This window comes from Stylophora pistillata, chromosome 3 (genome assembly GCF_964205215.1).
Source record: "Stylophora pistillata chromosome 3, jaStyPist1.2, whole genome shotgun sequence".
NCBI lineage: Eukaryota > Metazoa > Cnidaria > Anthozoa > Scleractinia > Pocilloporidae > Stylophora > Stylophora pistillata.
This window is the reverse complement of record NC_142521.1, coordinates 15,795,439-15,811,072: the sequence shown is the minus strand read 5'-3', so window position 1 is coordinate 15,811,072 and position 15,634 is coordinate 15,795,439. Positions and strand designations below refer to the sequence as shown.

Below are 15,634 nucleotides of genomic sequence, written 5' to 3'. Positions count from 1 at the left end.
AACTAATCAATGGTCAGGGTACAAATTGATCAGAAAAAAGTTGAGGTACAATTACCAAGGACAGGCAAATTTGCTGCAGATTCTGTCACTTAAATTTTTCAGCTAAGAAATAAGGTCAGTTAGACTGCAAATGGCTGGAAGCTTGAGAAAATGCAAATGATCAAGTCACAAAGTTTGCATCTTATTGGTTGAGAGGGTAGAGCGAGTTTTCTAGACCAATCCCAAATTACTTCAGAGAATCAATTGAAAATTTCTTTAAACTGCAGTGGTCTAAACTGTGCCACTCTGAGGTTTTCTAACAGCTGAATCCAAGAAATTTTGCTCAACTTCAGGAAGTACTCAACATCTTACAGTCTACTTTTTTTTTTCACCTGGTCAACGCCATTTTCTGTGTGCTACAGACCCATCCCATATGTTATGATTTTTCCAAAGAAAAGGAAAAAAAATGATGAGGAACATGTTAACATGGACTCTTACCTCCTGTAAAAGGTGGTGAAGGTCTGTTTTGTAAGCATATTTCTGTTGATCAAGTGCACACCACTTCTCAAAACATTTTACTGCCACCTTGGATTTGAAAAGCAGAGAGAGGATTGGGAAAGAATTATATTTCTACTACGAGGTTAACAGGAGAAAGCATTAACCCTTGAACTCCCACGAGTGATTAACAAGTAACTTCTTTAATATCCTATCCATTGTTCAGCAAACGAGTAATGCAAATACTAAAATTTATTATGTAGAAGTTATCTTGATCTAACACCAAATTCTTGTAACTAACATAAAAGGAACTAAGTAGCAGCAACAAAGGAAGAACTAAGAATTGGATCTTGGGAGTTTATGGGGTAAGATGGGGTATAGAGGGAACTGCCTTATCTTTCTTGAATCTCCCTTCCCTACTCATTTTTGCTGCAACAAAAAATTGCTGGTTATATTTTACTAACTTGCCTTCACTTAAACATGAAGGCGCGCTATAAAAGGAGCCTTAGGTCCCACTGGACTATTTGTCAATCAACCGTCGTGTGATGTAGAACTCTTAGAGTCAAGTCAGCTTGAGCTACAACTGCTCCAAAGCAGTGAATAGCGGGCGCATTCCTCAAAATTGTTTTATGTCTTCATCACAATACAAGAATTTTTGAGATTTGTCTTTCCTTTCTCCAATGGAAACTCTTTATTTGTGGCAGTAAATTTGAGATCGAAGTAGGTGGTTCACATGTTACCTTATGCCACCATGCTGGTGGAAGTAAACAATAGATATCTCATTAGCTCCTTTTGTTCATCTACTAGCATTTAAATTTGACCCACACACGTCAACAGTGAGTGACAAATGAGCCTAGGTCTTCCCAGGGAAGACTTCCTTATATAGCGCGCCTTCGTGTTTAACCCTTAAAAGTAAGAGTGACAGGTATCTAATTTCTCCAATAGTCCCTTTTACAGTTGTGGGCTTGGTGGCCAAGCCTTTGAACAGGAGTGAGGCTAAGGGTGACCCTGTTGTGATAGAGACTTGTATCTAGTTAGCATGATAACAAAGTAATTTGCATTTGAAAAGTAGCAACATCTCTATCATAACAAGGTCACCCTAAGCCTCACTCCTGTTCAAAGGCTTGGCCACCAAGCCCACAACTGTAAAAAGGACTATTTCGTGCTGAATCAGCTGTTAAGGTCATGAGAATAAAGGAGGTGATCACCAACTTAAGAAGCTTTGATTGCTAGAGAAATTCTCCTTTTCAGTACCAAAGGAAACATAGACAATAGTATGGAGAATACAGATACTGAAGTTAATAAGGTGGTTGGAATTGGCTTTTGATTCATTTCAAACTTCTTCACATCAAATTTTTTCAAACAATTTATTTACTTGTCAATCGCTTAAACTTCTCTTTGGCAACCTTACAGATAATTCTTGAAAAGCATGGGGAAAAATTAACTTTGCAAACAACATAGAAATATTTCTTGAAGCTTAAAAATACATTAATGTATGGGATTTAAAGTTTTCTGACACTTTTGTGTCTGTGCATAATGTGAGAGCAAAACTTTGTTTCTTGGGAGAATAAAATGAAAATCTAGTTCTTAAATATAGAATCTTGCATCTATGTTACAAATATATTAGCTTTTTAAACTTTCAATAAAGTAATGAAGCCTATCCAGGCCCTCTCTTAATGTGCTTTTTTCTTCTAGAAGTTTCTTCTTGGCTTGGACAAGGTTCTAAAAAGAAAAAAAAGCTCTTTAAATGGATTGAGTAAAGTTTATGAAACAGATGTGACAAAAATAATAATTTAAAATACTTTGAGAACTTCCAATCAATTCTCTTAAGCCTTTGTATCCCAAATGTGATCAACAATAATTAACAACTATTCACCAAAGTGGAGGTGGTTAGTGGTGGATATTTACCGAGCCGTGAAGCGGTGAGGTAAATATCCACCGCTAACCACCGACACTGAGGTGAATAGTTGTTTTAGTATATACTAAAACAGTGAGATAATATACACCACTGTCGTTAATTTGAGTGATTTCTTCGCTTGTCTCGGATGCAAACTGGGATGCCACTTTTTCCCGAGTTGCTTGGAGGTAAATAGCAAAGGATATTCGGAGTTTGACTAGCCAATCAGAACGCACCTTCAACGCTATCCACTGTTTTAGTATATACTAATTATTATTTATTAACTTCTCCCTGTGATTCCAATACTTGTAATTTTGCAAATAAGTTATGAGAACAGACAGGCTTATCAGCCAGAAGTCATCATGATGTAACACCAAACTCTCCCCTCTAATTTACAAGAAATTACATAGCTGTCAGAGGGAAGAATTGCTCATTGGATCTTGGAAATTAAAGGGTTAAGCATAGTCATCAAAGGAAATAGCAGGCAAAACAAATGTTACTGCTAACAATCCTTAAAATGTTCTAAAATCTTTATCAGGACATGTGCTTGATGCAGGATGTAGAAGGCCCACAACAAATGAATTAGTCGCAATGTATTGATGAACTCACAGTATTTGAGCAACCATCATTGAATAATAAGCTATCAGGTTTGCAGTATTTTTCCCTGCATCTGAATGATGGGAAAAAAAAAAGGAAAGTTTCTTTGACCAATCATACAGAGCAGTTGCAAGCGTAAACCCAATTCAATGTGGTCATAAATTACTTTTGACAATCAATTAAAATTTTCTCAGTCCCCAGCTTTAAACTTACTGTCATTTGGAGATTTAGAGCCTGTGCCTCCTCACTCAGGGAAACGTTTGTGGTTTTTAACAAATCAGCATTGTCTTGGAGAACACCTATTTCCAAACTTCTCTCTGCAACAAAAGAATTGGAAGAGAAAAAAAAACTGGATTAGTACAAAATGGAAAAAGGTAAAGGATGTGCATAAGCCATGTGGCCCATATTGTAAGAGCTTATTTCAGTGTCAGCCATTAAGTGGAAAAGGGTTCGAATATTTAAAATTTAGTCATCTTGAAATAATCCTTAGCCTGTTTAGGTCACAGCATTAACAAATCCTAACAAAGAAAGAATCTGCTACGACTCAATCAATTTGATTTTAAATGGTACAAACAAATTTCTCCAATTGTGATTACAGCTAAACCAGCCTTAAAATACTGATCTTCCACCTTCCTTTGCCAATTCAAAAGGTGAATATATTTTACACACCTCAACTACACATTTGTATGTTAAATCTCCACAAGAATCCTACCTGCCGCATGTGTATAGTAAGATTGCATGACAGCCTCAATTCCAGACCACTTGAACCCTTCCTTTCCTTGGGATGATGAGTGCTGCTCATTCTTAAATTAAAAATTGAGAAATCACACCAAGTTAAATAAATAAATAAAATTGTGGATTTATATTGCGCCGTTTCCATGACGGGATGATCAACTGCACATTAGAACAATGCATGGAATAAATACTAATTACATCATTACAACAATGCATGAAATAAATACTAATTACATCATTACAACAATGCTTTGTAATAGATGCCAGTTACGTCATGTGTAGTATAAAATATTAAAAGCTGAGCTAACTAAGAATAAAAAGCCTTACTAAAAAAAATGCGTCTTTAAGAGTTAGTTTCTACAGGGATAAGCTTTCTCTCTCATCTTTTTCTTAATGGCACATTGCTTGGCTGTTTAGGAACAAAAGATTTGCAAGAATCTTTGATGAATTGCTTGATATTGAGTTTGCAACTAGATTCCACAGTTTAAGTACAAAAGTTATATTATGTAAAAGATTTTAGGGTCACATCATCAAAACTAAAACTCTGTGATAATTTGCCTAAAAGTATTCCAAAATGCGTAATCCCTTTGTGATTTGTAACAAATCTTAATTCTATCCTAGGCTGCAACACAGACACGACTATTTTTAACCAGTAAAAAGTGTAGCACAGTTTAGTTAAGTGATACAGATAGCAATTTTCTCCAAATTAAAATCAGTTTGAGAGGGGTATGTCCCAATGTCTTCAATCTCATCAAGACAGGAACAAAACTGATCTAACCTTGGAGGGTTCTCCTTGTTTATTTCTAATGCTATGCTGCTGGTCTGACAAAGGTAACGGTCCAAACTGACGTCCTTGCATACTAGTTGGGTGCTGAGAAAGGTAATCTCTTGTCTCTTGTTCACTAAAAGTTATCCCCACACTCCTAAGGGGCTCTGGGCGGATAGGTTGTGTCACAGTTCTGTGGTCAGCCCTGGCATGAGAGGTGGCATTCCCACGTTCATGTGAGATTGACAAGAGCCCCGTGTGCCGAAGATACGGTGGACGAAATTGTGATGCACTGATGTTGCTAAAAGGATCTTCCATATTTGTAAGAGACTGTAGAGTTAGGCGAGGAGGAACATGGTTGGAACTACTGCTCATGGTAGGACTTTGTCGAAATCTTTCATCACTGCTGCGACGAAAGGGTCTATCAAATGGGTAAGAAGGAATCCTTTTTTCAGCCTCCTCTATTTTTATATTAACTGGTTGCTGTTTTTCTACATCTTTGTTTTTGTTTTCCTTTCGTTCCTGCTCCTGTAGTAGCTGTTGCTTTTGTCGAGTTATTGGTCCGGTTATTGTGTCTGGGTCCAAAGAACCTTGGCTGTTGTCAGAATCTCTGTCATTCTAGAATATAAAAAGAATAATTTTACAGTCAATCAACAACCAGACTCTAGAGAATGCAGACCAAAATAGGCCTTCATAAAAAAAATTCCATCACAAAATTATAATTGAAAAATCAACCGAAATTATAGTTGGGTGCTTGGTTGCCAAGCCTTTGAACTAGAGTGAGGCTTGGGTGGCATTGTTATGATACAAAAACTGCAGCTTTTGAAATGTAAGTTACCATTTTGTTAACATGCTAACTAAATACCGGTCACCTTCAGCCTCAATCCAAATCAAAGACTCAGCGAGACAAGTCCAGCAAGAAAATACAGTATTGACCGATGGTTTATGCATAGTTATTAAAACAAGGAACCATCTACAATAACCTACAATGATCTACAATGATCTACAATGACCTACAATGAACTACTGTAAGATCCCTGTAATGAAGGAAATGAAGATTTTAGAAAAAGGCAAAGACAAAAAAACAGGAGACGTGTGCATTAACATAATGTGTTTGCTTTTTGTCTACCGAATAACAGGCCAAATGATAACAGAATTTCTAGCTAGGAGATAAATTTATGGTGTATTATAATGAGACATGTATAATGACGAAAATGATAAATAAAAAATGCAAAAAACCTTTGGTTTAAGATGTCTTTGAGGGTCTTATAATTATAACAAGTCTCCCATAATTTCACACTATCATGAGGCTTTGAGTCATATTTGGCCTGTCAACTCCTTGCACTCATTGATATTTTTAGATCAAAACCATTAATAAGGTCATGTATCACAGTGCCGCAAGACTATGCGACATTTTGGCCTGTCAACACCTTTAACTCATTGATATTTTTAGACAGCAAAACAAAAAGGTCATCACACCATCATGAGGCTATGTCAGTCTTCCTTGGCACCATGCATTCACTCTTTTTACCCATTCTGTGTCATCTTAACCCTTTAAGCCCCACAGGAGACACATGTGTAACCAGCCCCTATTCCCAGGACCCTATTGGAAACCGAGACCATTTTTGTCTTGTTTCTACCATGTCTGCAATTTTTCGTGTTATCTTGAAAACAGTAGGTTGAAAGTCAACACACTTAAGACAAAAAATGACCATCAATAAATTATCTTTAATTTGAGACCTCAACTACAGCAAACAGTGAAATATATAGTGAAAAAGACCTAGTAGAAGTAGGCATCAAATTGAAAATCTCCATTCAATTCTGTGATCGCCTTATATATTGTGACAATAAAAAGGCAAAAAAACTATTAACATGGCTCAGAACTCAACAGAACTTGAACAGGTCCCTAAATATCATTATAAATTTGAAATACATTGCCATGAGTGGTAAGTTCAGGATATAAAAAAAAGTTGAAGTCAAATGTTTGTTGCTTGATCATTTTGAATTTCGCGCACTCGTGACGAATTACACGTCCCCAACATGATTTGGGAAACACTCCAAACAAAGTCTCTTCTCACAGCTCTGGCAAGCCATCATTGTAAACTTTGTCCTTTTCCGTTTAAGACATCGCTTGCAACGGCCTCTGCTGGAATTTATCGGCCAGTGTCCACCCTCAACTTGCCCAGAACAAACACTTCTTTGCCGACTCGAAAAGTCTGCGATCAGGTCTTTCGCAAGTTCGATTCGAAACGCTAGTTGCGTTCTTGAGGGGTGATTAATGGCTTTCTTTTCGAGGATGAAGGCATTAACTATGCTCAGATCCATGACAAACCAAAAAAGATAACGCCACCATTTCTTTGATTTTTTTCCAAGCGAGTAGTAGCCACGCAGTTGATCGTGAAGATCGACTCCCCCCATGCTCGCATTGTAGCTTTTGACGACAGGGACGCTCGGCACTTGAATAATCGTTCCATCTCGTTGTTTTCTGTTAACGGTTTCGTTTCCAATAGGATTACTTTGCGTGCTTAAAAAATGAACGATCTTTTTGTCCTTCCACGCGGTTGCGACAACGTTCTCCTTTCGCCGATGAATAGACTCTCCCCGCTTCAAACGCTTCACAATTGGACTCTTCGCGGCAAGATCTTTGGGGAAATCTTTTCTGTTCGCTCGTGCCGTTGCGCAACAGTATATGCCGTCTTTCAGGAGATCCTCGGCAAGCTTAACAGTCGAAAAGAAATTATCAAAGAAAACATGATGATTTTTTCCGACAAAGTTGCGGGTCAGATCGTGAACAACACGATAACCAAGATTTTGTTCCGTCGCGCCATCTTGTTTCTTTCCAGTATAAACTTGGAAATCGCAAACATACCCGCTTGACGCTTCCGCACAAACCCACACTTTAATGCCACGCTTTACAGGCTTCATTGGTAAATATTGCTTCATGCCAAGACGTCCTTTAAATTTAACCATGGCTTCGTCCACGGACAAATTTCTCCCCGGTCGTAGTTTCTCTTTACAATTTTCAACAACGCAGTCCAGTACGGGGCGAACTTTGAACAACTTGTCGTGTCTCGGATCTTCTCGCGGAACTTGTCTTGCATTGTTATTCAAATGAAAGTACTGAGACAATTTATCAAAGCGATTTCTGGACATGACTTTTTGTACAGATGGAACACCGATGAGTGGATCACTGCTCCAGTAGAGGTGATTTGCTGGCAGTTGTTTGATGCCAAACAACACGTGTACTCCGAGGAACGCTTTCATCTCTTCAAGTGTAGTTTCACGCCATTTAGGGTCAGGTTTTGCAGCAATGCACTCTTGTGCAAATCGATTAGTTTCACTGACAATATGTTCAATCAAGTCCTCTGGGAACATTAAATAGAAAAAGTCAATCGCAGTTCCATCCTCTGCGACTCCCCAGGTCGGACCAGTGGCGGCGGTGAACGGTGAGACTTCGACCGGATTGTTGTTGTCATTCCACTGATCGTCGTCGTCTTCTTCTTCGCTCTCGGACGAGTCTGATAACTCTTCAGTCGCAACAGAAGATACTGAAACGTCTGACTCCGATTCTTCTTCTCTCGGTCGAAAAACAGCAGCTTGTGCTTCTTCGTCAAACCCCAGGAATTCTTCGTTTGCGCTTTCGCTCTCACTCTCAGTAGCCATTTTCACTCTACTCACTTCAACTCAAATTTTCAGCGTGACACTAAGTCACAACCTATAGTGATTTGCATATTGAAAAAGAACTAAAACTCTCTGCTATTGGCTAAGACAAACTTCAACCACCTAGCAACCAAGTAAAAGCGTTTTTTATTGGTCAAAGCACAAGCACTCCACAGAGTGCAAATACGCACTATCGGGAATGTCACGCAGTCACGTAAGAGTGCAGATACGCACTATCGGGGCTTAAAGGGTTAAGTTGCTGCTGTCTTGTGTAAATATCTTGTGCGGAACAGATCATAAGCTTGATTCATGGAATAATCGTGGTAAGTTTATTCATTAGGTATCTTTATTTAAACTTTTTCGCCTAATGACAAACCCACGTGCAAAGTCATGCAAGTCACACCACAATTTTTTGTAACATTCATAATAGCTCATTGTAGCCCACTGTAGGTCATTGTAAATCATTGTAGGTCATTGTGGATCATTTTAGGTCATTCCTTGTTCCCACGGTAACTCATTGTAGGTCATTGTAGATCATTGTAGGTCATTCCTTGTTTTAGTAACTACGATGGTTTATGGCCTAAGCTTGAAATGACGCACTAACCTCTTTATCCCTTCGTGCCCTTTTTGGAGGACGGCCTCTACTTTTCCGGTTCTTCCTTTCATTTCTTTTGACCTCGTATGTTTGCTCCAGCTCTGCAGGTAAATAATCAACATTACTAAACAGTTGAATTGAGGGGATCATACATGGCTCAAGTTTACGCTTTAACTGATCTCACCCATCATACATGTTGATTTCCAATTACTTATCGGAGCATTCTGCAGAGAAATGATTATTTCGCCTGCCTCAAATAGTCACTTGACTCTCACAATGCCTTTCTGAGCCAAAAATTAAAAACAGGTTCCAGTGAAATGACAGGGAAACCTGATGGACTGCTTAACAGCAAACTGCAACTTCCATCTTATTTGGGAGGGGGGGAGGGGGAGAGAGTTGCCATTCTGAAAGTTGTTTCCTTTTTTTTTTATAGAAACTTAGATACACTTTGGTAACTGCAGAGGTCAGTCTTTACAAACCTATAACCTATTCACACCAGACTGTATCACTGGAGAGACAGTCTGTGATACAATTCACATTTTGTAGTTAACATTACCCAACATTCAAATTGACTAAATAGCTGTGTTCAACTATTTATCATTTGCTAGCGTGAAAACACACCTGCTATGCTGGCTATTATTAGTAAGTAAAAGTAGTGAGTACTTGTAACAAACTTAGGAAAACATTTTAACTAGTAGGATAATTCAATAAACCTGACTGTAGTTCTAACCATTTTCACTGCATTACCGTAGGGTAGGACTAGAATGGAACATAATTATGTGATACATGCGAGTAGTCCACCCAATAAATCCCACCCATCCCACCCCAGGGGAGGACATCCATCACACAGTAATCTTGTGTGTGGGAAACTAACGTCTCCTACCCCAAACCCTGCAGGAGACAGGGCCTCCATTTATTCATCCCTATCCAAGAAGACTAGAATATCTAACCATTTCTTGATGTTATAGAAAGGTAGCATATTCTTCTCAATTATTTTAAGACCTTGAGTGTTGGTCCGGCCGGGGCTTGAACCCTCGACCTCCCACTCAGCAGTCCAGCACTCTATCCATTGAACTAACCGGGAGGCAGTTGAGGAGTTCTTAGTGGTAGCAAGTGAGATACACACCTTGTCTTTTGCTGGGGGGTAACAGACCAAGCTTTGCCATAAAGTCAAGCTTCTGTTAAGGAAAATTGAAATTTTAGTCATTATCTTTTGCACTCTAATATAAAAAATAATGCCTGATTCACCACTGAAAATAATAAGAGGGAATAAGGATAAACCTTCCCTATCTTGACAATATTTTCAAGAATGCTACAGGATGGATTACATGTCACTTTTCTTGTGCAGATACCAAACATTTTTCTGAACAGAGATGATTCAGAACATTTGTGTCACCACAACACCAAATGCACAATCCAGATGGCATAACTTCCATATCCCCATATGCAATAACAAATGAACCACTTTCTGCAATTCTCAATAAGAACTGGTTTTCCCACAGAACTTAGTGTACTCTGTTAAAATAATTATTAATTATTTTTTCTCACCAACCCCTTTCCTATTGTTCATATCTTCATAGCAACATGCAATGTTCTTTGAATATTAACCAATTCAGAGACTTTCAACAGTCTGATGTTAGCTAAACAATGCTAATGGACTGACCTCTGGGCTAGGAAGAGGTGGTGGTGTGTTTTCAATGTTTCCATCATTGTCACCATTAACATTGCTATCATTCAATAAGTTATTGGGGGAATCAACACCATTTTCATTGTCATGATCACCATCATACTTTCTTTTGGAGTTTGTTCCTCCTTGGCTCAACTCTGCAATGAAAAGGTACATAAGCATAAACACATAATATAAAGAAATCTATAGACCTATCGCTTCTGTTTTATTAGTGGGGATTTCATCCCAAAGTGCATCAAATTTCAAAGCAAATGTCTGTAGCTTGCTGGCAACATAACAGAAAGGTGTCATCCCCCCTCATAGCCAAATGCCCTGAATATTTTTTAAAAAATCACACACTATACAGGGCTCAACACTAACTTTTCAACTTACCAGCCAAGTGGCTAGTGACAACTTAGATGTTACAGCAGTTTCAGTTTGTTTACTAGCTAAACTGGCTGTGGAAATTGAAAACCACAAGCCAAAACTGAATTTTTACCAGTCTGTGGTTAGTTGGCTGCCCTTAGTGTCGAGCCCTGCTATAGCAAATTGTTTAAATTGTCAATAGCAATTATTTTCCATCCTATGGCTAGTATCTAAACAGTTGATTATTTGATTTAGACAAAGGGAAGATTCCGAGAATATTCTGAAAAAAAAATTGAGACAAATGAATGTCAGGTCCAAAATTGAAACTTATAATCATACAAATAAACCGCTTCCCAGTTAGCTCGATTGGTTAGAGCGCCAGATTGTGTTGTACGGGAAGTCGAGGGTTCGAGCCCTGGCTGGACCAATACTCATGGTCTTAAAATATGTGAGGAGAATTTGCTACCTTTCTATAATCAGAAGAAACAAGAGGAAGAACTAGAAAAGTAGAGGCCGTCCTCCAAAAAGCGTGCAATGGGATAAAGAGGTTAGTGCATCATTTCAAGCTAAGACCATAAACCCTGAGTCAAAACTGTATTTTATTACACATCTCGGGCAGTCAGTCTGCTCAGGGCCAATAACTAAAATCAACCAATGCTCTATTGCCGGTCAATATTCTCTCAGTATTGGACCGGGCACATTGAATGGTCCCAAATGATACCACACTTGTGTCCCTTTGAACTTCAGTCAAATAATAAATCTCTTATTAACCAAGCTTGCTCGGGACCGTACTGGAAGAATATCGGCCCTTGGTCTTTTTTTGTATGGACCTCGCGCCTCGCTGCGCTTGGTCCATACTGTCAAGACCTCAGGCTGTTATTCTCCCAGTACGGCCCTCGTGCTTGGTTAATAAGATATATTTTCTTGCTAGTGGGGTGATATTGTTAGGAGAGATTAGAAGCTAGTAACCATTAGGGCTAAGAGGCTTAAAAAACTTTCATACCTTGATGAGATTAAATTAACAGTTATTACCTTTTTTCTTTCCTACAGTAACAAGCCCCAGGCCTTCAAGAAACCTTAGTTTATGGGGATCATGTCTAATCTTGACAGGAAGCTCATCTGCCACTCTCTCTGCTTTAATTCTTTTGGCCAGGCTGCTGGGAGATGATCTTTCAGTTGATTTTGGTCTCTGCATATCTACCAAAATAATGTAGAGGATTTAGCAATAATTTCCATAAAATCCTCTACAATACAAAATATTAACAGCGTAAAAAAACGATCCAAAATAACTCACTTTCGGCTCACATCTGCTCCATTTTTTTTTTTTTTTTTTTGTCAAAGCGTCTGGAAAACTATAAATATCAACGGAGTCAAATCTGAACAGATTCAAAGTCTAATAATCTGATAAGTAAAAGCATATCTAAAACTATACAGAAAAGAGAAAGGTGAATGGCAATTCTAGAACCCTATATACAAGGCTGCTAAAAATCATTAAACAATGTCAATGGCTCCCTCGGCAGCTGTGATTTCAACGTCACAATTATTAGAGTCATACGCAGCGCAGCGCTTCACCCGCGATCCTCGAAGGCAAACTAAGGCTGACCAAAAAAGGCCAATGGATGTCTTTGCTCGGATCCAGGAAATTGTTTGCGAGTATCGATCCCCTAAATAATGTAGAGGATAGCTTTTACAAATTATAATTCCAACAGCAAAGCAGTTACCAGATGTGACCTTCTCTGCCAGTTCACTTTGCCTTGTATTGATGAAAATGTAATTAAATATTGGCTAAAATATAGACTGAGAAAATAAGTAAAATGAAAATAAAAGCCAAATTTCATGATCACTTTCCCATTTGCTGCTGTTTTGAATGGGTAACTAACATTTAAACCAATGCAAGTGATTTTCTTCATTGATTCACTAAGCAGAGTTCTCTATAAGGAGAAATTCTGTCTTGATCACTCATTGGAGTTCAAGAGTTAAGGGTCGATGCTTGCCCTTCATGGCCAAAAAAAGTAGACGGGCATTCATTGTTGTTTTCTCTGCCTAACTTTACACTGAAGACTTTGATAGCTGATAAAATCCTGCTGGGAAACAAGTAATATTTGCCTGCATGCTGCTTGTGCTCATTTGAAACACTGCAAAAATAATAGTAGATTGTCTTTACCAGATTTGTATTCTCCATTGACAAGTGCTGCCATGTCTCGTCTCTGCCACTCCCTCTCACTACCACCTCTCTCGACCCTTGGCAAATTCCCATGAAAACCTTCACGGTTAAATGGATGGGAATCTAGGAAAGGTGCATCATGCAACCCTAACCGCTCTGATGGACCAACAGAAGATCTTCTTCCCCCATTATCAGGCTGAAGATGTCTAAGGTCAAGTTCATTTCCATAACGATCACCAAATCCTTTTCCATCTGGAGGTGGATGGTGAAAAGGATGGAAAGGAAAGCCACGGTACAGGTGATCTGCCTCCCTACTGGTTGCCATGCGAGCCAAAGATGGGTCCCCTTTGTGAGGGTCAACTAAAAGGGGGCTCTGATGAAGAAAATGCAAAAATCAATTGAGTAGGAATTAAAGGAAACTGGCCTTGAGTTAAATGTTCTTCCTTACTACAATGTCAGGATTTGGTCCACTGGCTCATTTGTGAGAGTTTGCTCTGGGATCTGAGCTACAAACCACAAACACAATACACTGACCCAGCCAAGTCTCAAACCTGTTTTCTCTCCAACAGGAAACCAAAGCATCTCCCGTACTGAGTAAATGGACCAATACATAATTTCATGACTGCATCTTCACAAGTGTTTTCTGACCTTGATACTGATGGGTGTGGTGGGAGAAGAGATAAGTTTAAAATGTTAGAAGATATAAGTTTAAAATGTCAGACAATACCTTGCTGGTGTCTAAGCGCTGTTGGTGATGTGGTTGTGGATAGCGCATAACACCTAAACCTCCAGGTTTTTCTTGTGGTAGGTGATGTCTTGGCCAGTCCTCTCCAGGTGCACGGAGGTTGTCTTTCTGCTCAAACATCAGCCGTTCATGCAATAAGAACTCCTATAAGGCAGGAAGCATATCAATATAGTGTCATGCAGGAAAGTAATGAGAAAAGGAAAAAAACAAGGGGATTTTGCTAAGTCTGGCACCAGATTCTCAAAGCTAAAATTACCTGAAATCCATGGCAGACAATATGGAGAATTCATATTTAGATCTTTAGTGAAAAGGGTTAAGATGGTGAAATTCACATTATGATCAGTTATTGGAAAATACTTACCTGCCTTTCCCGTTCTCTGACAAATTCAACATGCCTCTCATCCAAGGGGTGGAGGGGGTAAGGAGCATCTCTAGGGGGGTGCACCATGTATGGATGAAGAACAGGCACTTCATGTGCTGGGAGAAACATCCTTTTGTATTCACCAGGTCGTGTCATCTTGGAAACCATCATAGGGTCACCTCGAACATGAAGTGCATGACTTCTAGGTGGCTCAGATGAACTTGATGTTGGTGCTCCGCCAGGGGTGCCATGCCCATGAACAGGGCAGGATCCTGGTTTGTGTTCCTGGTAGAGCCCCCGCTGCAGAGATGCTTCTGCAGAACTTCTTTTTGGCTCTCCTGGGCCACTTTCATTTTCTTTGCCTTTCTTTGCAGACTCAACAGATTCCTAAATATCCAAAGAGGGATTAATGAATGAAAAAATGCTTTGTAGCACTTTTTTAACTTAAAAAATGGCTTGTACCCTCATGTGGCAAAGGAGAGGAATTCACCAAATCAAACTTTCAAATAAATGCCTAATCCCAAGTTGAAATTATTTTTCTGTTCCAGTCCATTACCTAACACATACATAGATGGAGTGGTACTGATAGTGATGACAACCATGATAATGATGATGACAATTCATCATGGTTGAACCCTTTAACTCTCAGTAGTGATTAACATGTAACTTCTCCTTGTAATATCCATGCAATGTCCAGCAAAAAGGTAATGAGAATACTCAAACTTATCAGGTATAGGTTGTTATCTTGATCTAACATCAAATTCTCATGACTGACTTACAGGGAACTACATAGCAGCTAGTGTGGAGAATTAACAATCAGATCTTTAGATAGATAGATAGATAGTTTATTATCAAAAACCTTGCAGCCACAGGCTGAATTACGTTTGATTTACAATAAAATATATACTACAAAAAATACATGGCTAAGAAGAACTAATTAAAAAGACAAAAATATATAATTAAGAGAAAAACAATATTACATCATTGCTTTATGGACATAGTGATGGATAAAACTATTTCGAGTACGAATGGTGTGGAGGCGCCGTGTAGTAAAAGAGTGCTGACTCCTTAAATTGACTTCGCACTCATTCTTGGGAGGTAGTAAGCTATAGAGCTTGTGCGAGGGATTAGACAGGATGGAATTAAAAAGCTTATCACATAAGAACTCGCGGCGGTTGTGTAAGGGAACTAGACCAGTCAAAAGAAGCGCCTCATTGTACGAACAATCTGGATAGATAATACGTAAAGCTCGCCTTTGACATCTCTCAAGATCTACTGAAAGGTATTGCGGGAGGCTATGATGATAAACAGGGCATGCATATTCAGTGACAGGCCTAATACAAGTCAAATAGAAGAGCAAAAGTTCCTCCGACTTGACCTGTGCACGCTTAAGCTGACGCAAAAAATACAGGCGCTTGTTTACTTTCTTTACAACTTCGGATACGTGATTATTCCACGTGAGATCGCAAGATATCTGCAAACCTAAGATCTTTGCTTGCTCTACACACTCTAAGTCCTGATCATTAACCTTAATTGGATCAAAGTTCTTTCTAGAGTGACTGAATGTTATGCGCAGTTCCTTGCACTTGGTTTCATTTAATTGGAACT

The 15,634-nt window shown here is 38.9% G+C and overlaps 1 protein-coding gene across 2 annotated transcripts in view; it reads right to left on the bottom strand.

Annotated features, from left to right (window-relative positions):
• Nucleotides 1-708: 708 nt before the first annotated feature.
• Nucleotides 709-15,634, bottom strand: part of LOC111336285 (uncharacterized) — a 34,087-nt gene continuing 19,161 nt past the window's right edge. The window contains exons 7-18 of one of the 2 annotated variants that reach the window (XM_022942344.2): nucleotides 14,027-14,413; nucleotides 13,648-13,809; nucleotides 12,921-13,293; nucleotides 11,789-11,953; nucleotides 10,388-10,548; nucleotides 9,851-9,902; nucleotides 8,734-8,825; nucleotides 4,482-5,087; nucleotides 3,681-3,771; nucleotides 3,182-3,285; nucleotides 2,981-3,041; nucleotides 709-2,196 (exon numbers count right to left, since the gene is read on the bottom strand). In XM_022942344.2, coding sequence (XP_022798079.2) covers nucleotides 3,015-3,041; nucleotides 3,182-3,285; nucleotides 3,681-3,771; nucleotides 4,482-5,087; nucleotides 8,734-8,825; nucleotides 9,851-9,902; nucleotides 10,388-10,548; nucleotides 11,789-11,953; nucleotides 12,921-13,293; nucleotides 13,648-13,809; nucleotides 14,027-14,413 — 2,220 coding nt within the window. In that variant the 3' untranslated portion in view covers nucleotides 709-2,196; nucleotides 2,981-3,014. The remainder of the gene's footprint in view (nucleotides 2,197-2,980; nucleotides 3,042-3,181; nucleotides 3,286-3,680; nucleotides 3,772-4,481; nucleotides 5,088-8,733; nucleotides 8,826-9,850; nucleotides 9,903-10,387; nucleotides 10,549-11,788; nucleotides 11,954-12,920; nucleotides 13,294-13,647; nucleotides 13,810-14,026; nucleotides 14,414-15,634) is intronic. The other variant, XM_022942342.2, reaches the window with a different exon arrangement.